At 38.1% G+C, this 12,861-nt stretch overlaps 2 protein-coding genes across 4 annotated transcripts; one reads left to right on the forward strand and one right to left on the reverse strand.

The window, feature by feature from the left end:
• Window positions 1-2,349: 2,349 nt before the first annotated feature.
• Window positions 2,350-5,233, forward strand: mtres1 (mitochondrial transcription rescue factor 1). Of its 3 annotated transcripts, none has more exons than XM_061062479.1 (4): window positions 2,350-2,413; window positions 3,501-3,951; window positions 4,257-4,329; window positions 4,427-5,233. In XM_061062479.1, the coding sequence occupies exons 2-4, from the start codon at window positions 3,521-3,523 to the stop codon at window positions 4,607-4,609; spliced, it is 687 nt and encodes a 228-aa protein (XP_060918462.1). In that variant the 5' UTR covers window positions 2,350-2,413; window positions 3,501-3,520; the 3' UTR covers window positions 4,610-5,233. The 3 variants fall into 3 exon arrangements, with proteins under 3 accessions (XP_060918462.1, XP_060918460.1, XP_060918461.1); XM_061062477.1 differs by lacking the exon at window positions 2,350-2,413 and adding an exon at window positions 2,431-2,652; XM_061062478.1 differs by lacking the exon at window positions 2,350-2,413 and adding an exon at window positions 2,659-2,801.
• Window positions 5,234-5,821: 588 nt separating this feature from the next.
• On the reverse strand, window positions 5,822-11,011 carry bend3 (BEN domain containing 3). Its single transcript, XM_061062475.1, has 4 exons — window positions 10,835-11,011; window positions 9,684-9,738; window positions 9,097-9,266; window positions 5,822-8,560 (listed from the first exon to the last, which is right to left on the reverse strand). The coding sequence occupies exons 2-4, from the start codon at window positions 9,733-9,735 to the stop codon at window positions 6,329-6,331; spliced, it is 2,454 nt and encodes an 817-aa protein (XP_060918458.1). The 5' UTR covers window positions 9,736-9,738; window positions 10,835-11,011; the 3' UTR covers window positions 5,822-6,328.
• Between the last annotated feature and the right edge of the window lie 1,850 nt (window positions 11,012-12,861).

The following is a 12,861-nucleotide window of genomic DNA, read 5'->3' on the forward strand; positions in this document are numbered from 1 at the left end:
TGGGGGAAAAACTAGAGGAGGAATTAATTTTTTACATTTGTTATTACACATGTTGAGAATGAAGACAAATGGCAGAAATTAAATTGAACTTGTAGTATAAAATCAGAATCATATCAGAATGCACACTCTTTATGTACAAGCATTAAATTAAATATGAAACTACAATGACAAGCCTGTATAAGGAAATAGAACAGTGGTGAAGAGTGCAAAGGATGCTAAAATAAACATGATAATAAATTGTTACAGACAGGTAAATGTACTAAAGGTAGATAGCTAGGTATCATTAAAAAACACACGCACACTAAGATGGGTATTTTAAATCAAAGCAAAAATATCTTTTTACATTTCGACTTTATTCCAAAAAGATAAACAACAACATTTTCCTCTGATTGACTGTAAGATACCTGATACTGAAATTCAGTATTTTTTAAATTATGATCTAATAGTCTTCAGTATAAGCCTGATGTGTACAGTCAATGTTTTTGAAATATTTTGTCCTAACACCTCCGCTGTAGATGTCAAAATGATCACACTATGATGAGGAAATGAGGAGGAGCTAAAAAGAAAAAGAATAACTTTTGATAATGTTAATTTCTTTAAGGTTGGATTCTTGCCTGAACTTTTCTTCTTACCTGAAAGGAGAAACTCTTATGGAGCACTTACACTGTCCGAGAAACTGATCAGATGAGCCACATTTTACATTACATGTTATGAATTAAGCCAGATCATTTTGTCCGTTTTAGACTGTTTTTCTACCTACTGCCATGAGAAAACATGCCGGCTACTGTGCTACGGACACATTTACATGTCTCTACATTCGTCCTGTGGTCGGAAAAGACAAGGACAGGTTTACATCGACTCTACATTCAATTTACAGGATTAATCTGCAAAAAAAAAAAAAATTCCTAATGTCATTAAATCCATGCTCACATTTGCATGATAACCTTCTGTGTTATGGATCATAACACATACCTGAATGTAAACCACCAGCATATATGATATACTGTTAGTATGTGTCCATTGTGAGTGTGTAGTAAAATATGTCTCATTTCTTCATCTGTAAAACGGTGATTACGCTCTTGAGTTTGCCCAGAGAGGGTCAGTCTGTTTCCTGAAGAGACTTTGAATGATAATGTTTTATCAGAAAGATCTTTGGAGTAAAGTTTACATATGCAAGGATATAAATACATCTGTGTTTTCACATGAACATCTTACAAACTTTATAATACAGTTTTGTACAACATCTTACAGGTATTTATTATATGCATCCTAGAAAACAACGTTTTGTTCTTAAATTGTTTGCAAAATGTAGTGGCACCCGTATTATGCACTTAAAGTGACACTAGACATCATGAAATGTAGTGAAGCTGAATGTTGATGTAAATCCCCTTAAAGAAGTAAATTATAGAAGCTGATATATTGACACATAACTGCTGAGATATGAAATAATACACAACCAGTTAAAGCTTCTTGTAAAGTGTTCAAACTTTCCTGTTGTCATTATAACCAAATGGGCTGTTTAAATAACTTGATTACCTTTTAAAATATGTATTCAACTTTATCTTATGCTGGAAAAATAAATAAAAGGTGCAATAAATGTCTGGGGGAAATCTGTGTGTATTTGAAAACATTGGCAGGATTCGATCCTCAAACTCGAAACCCAGACTCTGACATATTTCAGAGTTGCATTTCTTTGCTTAGGTCTCTGAGGGTTTCTGGTAATTTGCATTGAGCCACTCTGTTGTTGCACACTGGTACATCTGGATTGTAATAAATTATAATTTATGATTTAAGTAAGTTTCTTTGTACAAGAAAAAATCAATCTATTTAAAGGATAAGGTACATATTTTATTTTTTTTCTTTATGGTGAGTTTGCACACATAGGCCTACTTAGGACACATCCCTAAACATACAAACTCCTTTCTAAAAATGGCAGACTGTACATTCATTCATTAAAAAAATAATATAAAAGATGTTGGTTTGAATACATTTGAAAAAGACATGTGGTGTGATCTTTTTGACATTAGCAAACACTTTAATACAATAAGAAATGTACTTCTAAGACAAAAACAAAGATTATATATATTAACCTTTGATAAAAAACAACCTTAAGATAAAATGTGATTCTAATATATTGTATGACACTGTATGAAAGCGTCATTTTGTGCTTTTGCATTTAAATAATTGTTATTAAGTGTCGTGTGTCGTTACAAGAGCCATGCTACCATTGAAGAGGACTCATTGATGAACTGAGGAGGTTTGCTGTAAGAGCGAAAAGAAATCCCATTGAAGTTTGAAGTCATTATCCTCCAGTCCGCTAGGTAGCAGCACATCTTCATCAGCTGGTTCACAACTGTACACACACACACACACACACACACACACACAAGTGGAGACGAAGTGCAGAAACAAGGTGAGTACGGTAACAGATAATTGCTCGGTATTAGTAACTGTACACTCATTATTTATAAATATAAAAAAAGGGATTGTCTTAACTATGTTTGGTGGTTACAGAGCTGCATGTGGATTGGAATAATTTAAAGACTGTACTGATGATAAATAAAGCTAGCTAACTGTGTGTGTTTCAGCTTCGTTTTAACTTCTTCTGGAGAGATGTCAAGCTTATTGAAGCAATGAAAGCCATTAAATAAAGTAAGAACAAACGATAGTTAATTTTACAAAGCAGTAGGTGTTATGAAAATACCAAATATTGTGTCTTTAAGGTCAGCCGTGGTTTGTTGTGGGATGGTGTCGAGTATTAGCATAAAGCACTTCCTGAGGTCAAACAAAGCAGTTTAGAAGTAATTAAACCCAGCTTGTGTCTCTTTGGCAATAGTTGTCTTACAAAACGATTATTGTGCTATCTTGAATTTAAATCACTTTTTACACGAGCGATGTTGTAAACATTAGCTAAGGCCAATGAGGTGTACGAGGCTTTTATTTTGAAGGTACATTTTGAGTCTCTTGGATAGAGTAGCACACTTTATTTTACAAAAAAGTCTTTCCTCAGTGTTTAACAAGTAAGTTAAGTAGTTAAACTAAGCAGAAATTAAAATGTGTTTCAGATATTCAGTCATACTTTTAACAAAAAGCTGATTAGAGAGAGAGAGAGGGAGAGAGAGAGAGCACTGTCTTAATTGCACAAATATGTTGGCAAAGTATTTGTTCAATTATTCAGTGTGGGAATTTGCCTAAAATTTTTGATAAAACAAACAAGAAGTTACCTAGTGTTGGATGCCCATGACTTATGTTTTCTGTAACTGTGGTATCAAAACAGGCATCAATATCTTTTGATTTCTTCTAGAAAAGTATCAAAGTCTAAAAATGTGGTATTGTGACAACACTTGTAAAAAGAAGTCATATACTACTAGAGACTAGTGACTTTGTAAATAACTGTTGACAAAGAGTAAAAGGTTTTTCTTTTCCTTTTACTCTTTATGCATGTTTGTTTTAAAATATTGGCATCTCTCCGCGTCTGTCTGTCCATGTTATTTTGCTAGTGACTGGGTGGAGCGCCAACATGCAGAGTTTGGTGGTGCAGTCCCTTGTGATGAGGCAACTCGGCAGATTGAACCCGCGCCACCTGCTGGCAGCCAGATATGGACCCAGCCAGACTGAATGGTGCCCCAGGGCCATCCACACACGGCAGGTGTGGGGCTGCTCAGCTTTCCCTGCTCTTGGCTGTCACAGACCTTTCTGTGGCAGGGATTCTGTCAGAGGTTGGTCTGTCCATCATTTGAGGTTGAAAAGCAACAGGAAGAAAAGTGCTGCCCGGGCTGCTCAGGAGGATGAGGAGGAAGATGAGGATGAAAAAGACCCTGAGGACAGTGATTATGAGGATGAGGTCACTGAGGACCCAAATGTCCCTAAAGACTATAGAGACTTGGAGAAATATGTGCAGACATTTCGCTTCGATGTCATCATGAAGGCTGGTCTAAATCTGGCACGCAAGTGAGTCGCTGTTGTCTTCTCTTGTACATTTGTCTTCTTTTCTCAAAGCTTGCTAAATGTAAAGAAAATAAGAGTGGGGTGGGAACCTTTCAATCAATTTTCAAACTAACAGATCTTGGCCAGCGAATGATGTCCAAGATAAAAAAGGATGCTGTTCTTGCAAAATATTTAATGTTAAAATTGTTTTAGCTGCCTGTGCTTTGAGTGGTAAATGTTTCATGGAATTTGAACAAGATGTTCACGTTTAACTTGAGGACCCCTAACACAGGAACCCAGACTAACTTTTTTTTGTGTCTTTACAACAGTAAAATTGAGGACGCCTACTATCACAACAAGCTCATGTTAAATGGACAGAAGCTAGTTAAGAAAAGTAAAACGGTGAGTGATATCTGATTACAAGTGTCACAAATCTGCGCAAAACTTGTCACTCATTTCTTTGTCCTAATATCTTTTATCTATCTATTTCTATTTTAAGGTGAAAGTTGGAGACCAATTGGACCTGGTGCTGTCGGAGAACCGAGAAACGAACACTGTCACTCTCATGAGAGTCATCCTCCTCAAGGTTTTAGTTGAAACTAGTAAGACAGAAAAGCAAAAAGTTTCCCTAAGGCGCTGGATAAATTTAGAGCTTCCCAAGGATGAGGCCATTAAGCCTTAAACTTGGAACTGGACAGTATTGACTGTGATACCATTTGTAAGGGAAGGGGACAACATCTGTCTGCAGAGTCTGAATAATAATAGATAACGACGTATTTCCTAACATTGTCAGTGGATATAGATTGTAGACATTTAAGGGGAATTTGAAACAAGGACTACATTTTTGTCTTTGTCTAAAGATTTGTCTTTTTTTGTGACAAAATAATTCACTAGCTCAAGACATTTTGAAATTGCCAAACTATGGGCAAGAGAGATGGGCTATACTGTCTGGAACAAATCTATTCAAGGCAAATGCACCCAATCACAGTGCAATAAGTAAAACATCTGTTTTTTCCACTGACAGGCTTATACTGCCATTTGTCTTTTATTTTAAGATTTGATAGTTTATTCTAACAGTTGATAACACAGCTCACCTCAGAACTTACAGTGCAGCTGTCTCTACCTGTTAGTTTGTTCAGGTTATGTTGTGCTGAATACGAGCTATCCTTAAAACAAAAAAAGTCACAACAATACAAACAAACGTGGTGAAGGCTGTATTGTGAATGGCTAAATTGCTGTTTGGTGGTTTTGAAGGGAGCTTCTGTATTTCTGGAATAAAGTGGTATTGTACCTTTGCATAAAGGTTTATTTCTGTGGCCGTCTTTGAAATAAAATAACAGTCATTTATTTTTGAGCCTGTTAGTTGCAATAACAACTTTACATTTCCTTCCAAAAAAATGCATTTAACCATTTTGGCCATTTGGCAGCTTCCAACAGAGGAAAACTATTCAAGCAACTAAAAGAATCTATTGGTTCCCTTTTTCATATGGTCCCTAAAATATAAAAACAATGGGACCAGGTTACCCCTTAAACAGTTTGTTGAGGGAACATTTTTTGAATGTTTTCCTCTTTACTGAGCCTCTGCACTTTGAAGTTTTGATATATGGAAATGAAGTCCTGATAGACACAGTCCCATTTCTTTTAAGTTCTTAAGATTTCATCAAATTCCTTAATGTTCAGAGACCCGCACCATCAGTGTTTAGATATTTCTTCTGTGGTAGAAACAATAATGAAATTGTTAGCACTCGCAGTAGCAATGTTCATGTGACAGTACAGAGCTCGTCTGGAAGTACTGAGGACAGGGTTCACTCCCATGTTACCTGCTGTGAGTATCCAATAGGTACAAGTTAGTTGCCTTAATAGAAACAGCTGAGTGCAATAATAAAAAAAACAGTTTGATCTTATACCACATTAATATTTGTGATTTTATTAGAAATAGGCTATCATGATCCATTGTCATGTTAAATTGTCTTTATAATATAAAGTTCTATAAGAAGGCTTAACATAAGCACATTGTTATTAAAACAGTGGTGGCACAATGCTACATCAGTAACTGCAAAGGAAACATATCACATCATCATTGTGATTCATTTCTATCCAAAGAGCAAGTGTGTGATCTATGCTACAAGCTACTATCATTGTTATTGTTTTTAAGGCTACGACATTGATCAACAAAGTATGTTAGATAAGCTAGTTTTGGCTTATAAATAGAAGCAGTTGACAATGAGACTACATAGACTACGATCTACTGTGGTAGTCAGAAAGTAAAACATCACTAAGAATGGAAACTCATAACAGCGTGGCTGGACAGTTGTAAAAGTTCAATAATGCGATTTCAGCTTATTTACTGTGCAATTATTTCATGACAAAAAAAGTGTAACCTAACTGAACTGAACAGTAACTAGGACACAGTGCTCGACCTCTTGGCCTTCTTAAGAATGTCACACTTCTTGCGATTGGGACGCCGGCAGCGTTCGTCGATACTTGGGACACACTCATAGTGCCACACCTCCTCCATCTTATCCACAGGATACACCGCCTCCACATAGTGACGGATCAACCTCAGGCGCACCGGGTCCAGCTGCTTCTTGTTGCAGGCTCCCGAGTGGTTGTACTGCAGCCGCAGGTTCTCCGGTGTGAAGAGCTCGGGGAAGAGGCGCACCAACAGGCGGGCGGCAAAGTTCCCAACAGAAAGGCTCTGCTGGACGATTTCCCGCACCTCGGCATCTGAGAGCAGGTAGACGAGAGGCACGGGGAAGTCAGGTGTGGACACAGTCAGCTCATCCAGGGGGATTTTACAGAAGTCTTTGCTACTTTTTTCTGGGGGTAAAGTGGGTATTTCATGATCCTCCCTCATGCTGTCTGGATTAAACTGGTTCATCTGGCAGAGAAAGTCTTGTTCCGGCTCCTGACCGTACACTTTACGCTGCTGCAGATAGGACCTCCTCTGCTCCGTGTCCCGCCTCCTGCACCTCTCGTCCAGTTTGCCCACAAATTCCAGCATCCACACCCTGTCGTTCTTTGCCCGAGGATAGACTAACTGCACGTAATGACGGATCAGGTTGACCCGGACGGGGTCGAGCTGTTTTTTTCCAAGAGAGCCACTGCAGTTGTACTGCTTCCGCGCGTTCTCGTGGGTGAAGAGCTCGGGGAACATGAGCACCAGCAGACGGGAGGCAAAGTTTCCAATGGACAAGCTACAATCATAGTTGCTCTTCATCTGCTCCCTGGATAAGAGGTACTCCGGGGAAACAGTGAAGTCCGGAAGAGGGATCTCAAGATTGTCAAAATCCACCGATGTGAGCAGGGACTTTTTGGACTTGCGACCGGGCCTTTCATAGTCCCCCACCTCTGGGACCTTTATGATGGAGACGTCTTCAGGAAGGCTGGCCAGGTCATAGCTTTCTTCATTGATATTGTCAGGCTCGCTTCCATTGCCATTACTGTGAGGACCCTCCAGTGCATCCTCCATATGCTGAATGCACACCTGAAGCCAGCTGTCCTCGGGCACGTCAGGAAAATTTGCTTCCATATACTTTCTTATTATCTCCATCTTGTCAGAGTCCAGAATGAGCTGCCCCACGCTGCTAAAATTGCCGAAGCCTTCTGGCAATTTCCCCTCTTCAAAAACCTCAGGGAAGAGACGGTGCATAAGAAAAATAACAAAGTCCTCGGGGGAGGAGAACTCGTCCAGCTCCTCTGTGGCTTGTGTATCAAAGGCGAGGTCTGACACGGCCAGGCTGCTCTGCTGGTTGTCTAAAGAGAGAGGCTCCTCCCGGCCCTGCTCGTTAATGAAACGGTAGGTTTGAGGATGCTCTGTCTTTATCCCAGCACCTGTGATTGTCTGCTTCCTGAGCAGCCGAGCGCCCTCCATGTCCCTCTGAGCCCAGAAACGATTAAACAAGTCATTAATCTGAAGGAGGCATTCTTCCTGCCACACACTGTTGTTCTTGACTGAAGGGTAGCACACCTCTACATAGTTACGGATCAGCTGCAGATGTAGAGACTCCAGTGTCCTCTTGCTTGCCATGCACTCATGAGAGCACTCTCTCGCTTTGAAGAGCTCCGGGAAGAGATGCGCGAGCAGCCTACATCCAAGCTCCCCGGCGCCGGACGTCTGCTCCATCAGCTGATTCAATTCTTCACTCGTTAGCAGATATTCAGGCGGAGGCTGGAACTCTGTGACCATCTCAGCGGGCTTGATCTGCTTCTTTATTCGCATGACCTCCAGCGTTAGCAAATCCACTTTGCTATGCAGTTGTGTCATGCTTGAATTGAGGGTGTTGAGAATGAGAAACATTTTCTCAATAAGTGGATAAAGGCTCGAGTTTGTGGAGGACGCTTGGCTCAAAGATTCTGTGGTGCCAAAGGTCTCTAATGGGCCGTTTTCCTCCGAACTTTGGAGCTTGGATGAGAAGATGGTGCTGTAGTTTATGGGATTCCCGGCACCGTGGCTGGCATGCTGCTCCAGGCTCGGTGTGTTCCTCTTCTCAGATATCCTATGAGAGATGCTGAAGAGAGGTTTCCTGTAGGAGACTCTGGATTTCTGCGGGGCCCGTTCCCTCTTCTCTCCAGTTGTGGTGAGGCAAAGAGGCTCAAGTCTGCTGCTCTCCTCCATCAAGTGCCGCCTCATCTAGACAGAGGAAACAACGTTTAAAAACCAATATATATGCTGTAAAACAGACCTTGAACTTAGTTACCCCTGTTGTATATTAAAGTCTTAATGTGATTTTTCACACTTAAATATAATATAAATCAAGTATATCCTCTGAAAATAACTCTGTGAGTCATGACTGTCTACAATGGGTGTAACACCTGAGTCCCACTGTCTGTGATGTTTTCAGAGTTTTCAGAGTCCTATCTTCACTTTGTTTACATCGCCAGGACAGCCGGCTGACTCCTCCCCTCGTGTATAAAAGTTGTTTAATTGAGGGACTAGAGAAAAGAAGAATAACATACTGTACTCACTGCTTAACTGTGTTTCTAGATCACGCTCATTTCAGGTAAATTTACATGCAGCGTGAAGATACGAGCATAATAAAGATCGCTAGCATTAGCATGCTAACACAACAATGCAGCGCGAGTTGTTTTGGTTTCATGCTGGTGCTCAAGGGCGACATCTGCTGGATCAAAAAATCACATATAAAGCCTTTAAAGTGTCACGCTTACCTCGCAAGAGACTCTGATTCTCTTACTGCCGGTGGACTGGGTCGTGTTTGAGCCCATCTCTGCAGAGGAGCGTTTACCAGCTTCAGGAAATCCCCCTCCATGTCCTTCAGATGGCTCGCATATAGCAAAGTCATCCGTTTCCTCTTTAAAGTCCTGGGCATGCTTGTGCTCTGCAGAGTACACACATTTTCTGAGTTAAATATTTGTTTTCTGGTTCACATTAAGAAATGCACATGACTTTAACAACAATGACAAAAGTAAAGCATGTCTCTGAAGATCAGCAGTTATTCATGTAGCCATACTTTGATCTTCTTTTTCATCTCAGTATTGGTGTTTTTAAGAAACAGGAGGCGACATATAACCATAAACAACATAAAGCGTCTGATTTTGTCGTATTTTGTCTGATTAAATACACTAATTAGTTGTTTTTTTCAACTACAATACAATTCTTAACTTCAGGCTTTTAAATATTCAAACGGGTCTAATGCTGCTATGCTCATACATAATTACTTTTTAAAATGTAAACATATCTTAAAGGGCTGTTTCTGCTCTTGCACATACACAGACATATAGGATGCAAAGTTTACCTTTCTCAAGCATCGCTTCATCTGAAACTGCTCCATGCTCAGAGGAACTCATAGCCTAGAAAAAAAATAAACACAAAGCATTTGAATTAGTTGAAAATCCTTGAACACGTCACTATACATTTTCTAACACCAGAGTAATTCTTCATAGTAATAAGTGGATTCATAACTTGTTAGAAAACTGACTGACAAAAAGTAGTTTCTTTTCATAAGAAGAATCACCAGGTTGCATTTCTTCAGCTGCATATGTTTTTATTAGTCTTCAATGATGTAAAATGAACATCTTCTGGGTTTAAGGCAAGGTAAGTTTATATAGCACATATTAGCAACAAGGCAATTCAAAGTGCTCCAACACAAGACATCAAAATCATCATGACAGCGAAAAAATATATTGGAAAGACAAGACCTCACAATGTGCCCTAGGACCTTGATTTGGAAGTTTTAAATATTTGACAGTTTAGAGACCAGACGTTTCAAGACAAAAAAAATCCGCAAATAATCCAAAATTTCAACACTAGGTCAAGACATTTCTAGAAAATACATTAAAAATCATCAAGAAATCAACAACATTTGATCAATTATGTTTTTATTTAATTGACTTTAAAAGATGGACAGACCTATTTTGCTTCATTAATAGCGAGTGAAAAAATGTGTAAACTATTTGTTATGGGATTGTTGTGGTGGCTTGTATGCTCCCGTTATGACCGACAGCATGTGATCAGCTGCAGGCAAACACAACTCACTGCTTTGCTTCTTCAGCTTGTGTGCAACCAACAAGGTAAAACCCATAAAACGCAAACTCATTATTTTTTTAAATTTTATTTATTTTATTTTTTTACATTTTTACATTTTGACCAGATGCTTCTGTGCATGCCATCGTACATTGAGTTGCTAGCTCTTATTAAGCAGCTACTTCCTCATTCTTCCGCCCATGAACCTATGAACCACAACACAAGACAAACCAGCTGCACGAAGCCCCGACACAAGCCTGTCTTTTCAACATCCCTACAGGTAATAATGAATATCATTGCACCTCGTTGCTTTAGTATTGCTACATATCGTTTGTGAATTTTAATGACGCGGCAATGTTTGCGTGGACGAACCCCCCCGCCCCCCCCCCTCTCCTCTTGGTAAATTAACGGTAAAGCGCTCACCTTTACGAGTCCATGCGATCCTGTAGGACTGGTAACGACGTGCTGGACATGTCTGCGCACTGTCACGGAGGTTTATCTGCAGGTTACTCTCATGGTTACTCTGCTTCTTCTTCTGCTTGTTGATGTTTTTTTTTTCTCGCTCGGCTTCTCTACTTTCTCGCGTGACGTGACGGCCTGTTGTGTCACTTCCGCACAGCTGTGGAGAGGGCGGGAAAAACAAAAAAAATGTAATATTTACAGTCTATGGGGAAAAAAAAAAAAACTGTAATATTTACAGTTTATGGGGAAACAAATAAACTGTAATATTTACAGTCTATGGCGGAAAAAAAAAAAAACTGTAATATTTACAGTCTATGGGGAAAAACAAATAAACTAATATTTACAGTCTATGGCGGAAAAACAAATAAACTAATATTTACAGTCTATGGGGAAAAACAAATAAACTGTAATATTTACAGTCTATGGCGGAAAAACAAAACAAACTGTAATATTTACAGTCTATGGGGGAAAACAAATAAACTGTAATATTTACAGTCTATGGGGGAAAACAAATAAACTGTAATATTTACAGTCTATGGCAGAAACAAATAATCTGTAATATTTACAGTCTATGGGGGAAAGAAACAAACTGTAATATATACAGTCTATGGCAGAAAAACAAAATAAACTGTAATATTTACAGTTTCTGGGGAAACAAATAAACTAATATTTACAGTCTATGGCGGGAAAAACAAATAAACTGTAATATTTACAGTTTATGGGGAAACAAATAAACTGTAATATTTACAGTCTATGGGTGAAACAAATAAACTGTAATATCTACAGTCTATTGCGGGAAAAACAAATAAACTGTAATATTTACAGTTTATGGGGAAACAAATAAAGTGTAATATTTACAGTCTATGGGGGAAACAAATAAACTGTAATATTTACAGTCTATGGCAGAAAAACAAAACAAACTGTAATATTTACAGTTAATGGGGAAACAAATAAACTGTAATATTTACAGTTTATGGGGAAACAAATAAACTAATATTTACAGTTTATGGGGAAACAAATAAACTTTAATATTTACAGTCTATGGGGGGAAACAAATAAACTGTAATATCTACAGTCCATTGCGGGAAAACAAATAAACTGTAATATTTACAGTTTATGGGGAAACAAATAAACTGTAATATTTACAGTCTATGGGGAAACAAATAAACTGTAATATTTACAGTCTATGGCAGAAAAACAAAACAAACTCTAATATTTACAGTTCATGGGGAAACAAATAAACTGTAATATTTACAGTTCATGGGGAAACAAATAAACTGTAATATTTACAGTCTATGGGAGAAACAAATAAACTGTAATATTTACAGTCTATGGCAGAAAAACAAAACAAACTGTAATATTTACAGTTAATGGGGAAACAAATAAACTGTAATATTTACAGTCTATGGCAAGAAAAAGAAATAAACTGTAATATTTACCGTTTATGGGGAAACAAATAAACTGTAATATTTACAGTCTATGGCGGGAAAAACAAATAAACTGTAATATTTACAGTTCATGGGGAAACAAATAAACTGTAATATTTACAGTCTATGGCGGGAAAAACAAATAAACTGTAATATTTACAGTGTATGGGGTAAAAAAAATAAACTGTAATATTTACAGTCTATGGCGGGAAAAACAAATAAACTGTAATATTTACAGTCTATGGCGGAAAAACAAAACGAACTGTAATATTTACAGTCTATGGGGGGAAACAAACAAACTGTAATATTTACAGTCTATGGCAGAAAAACAAAACAAATTCTAATATTTACAGTTCATGGGGAAGCAAATAAACTGTAATATTTACAGTCTATGGTGGGAAAATCAAATAAACTGTAATATTTACCATTTATGGGGAAACAAATAAACTGTAATATTTACAGTCCATGGCGGGAAAAACAAATAAACTGTAATATTTACAGTTCATGGGGAAACAAATAAACTGTAATATTTACAGTCTATGGCGGGAAAAACAAATAAAC

Source organism: Labrus mixtus, chromosome 18 (genome assembly GCF_963584025.1).
Source record: "Labrus mixtus chromosome 18, fLabMix1.1, whole genome shotgun sequence".
NCBI lineage: Eukaryota > Metazoa > Chordata > Actinopteri > Labriformes > Labridae > Labrus > Labrus mixtus.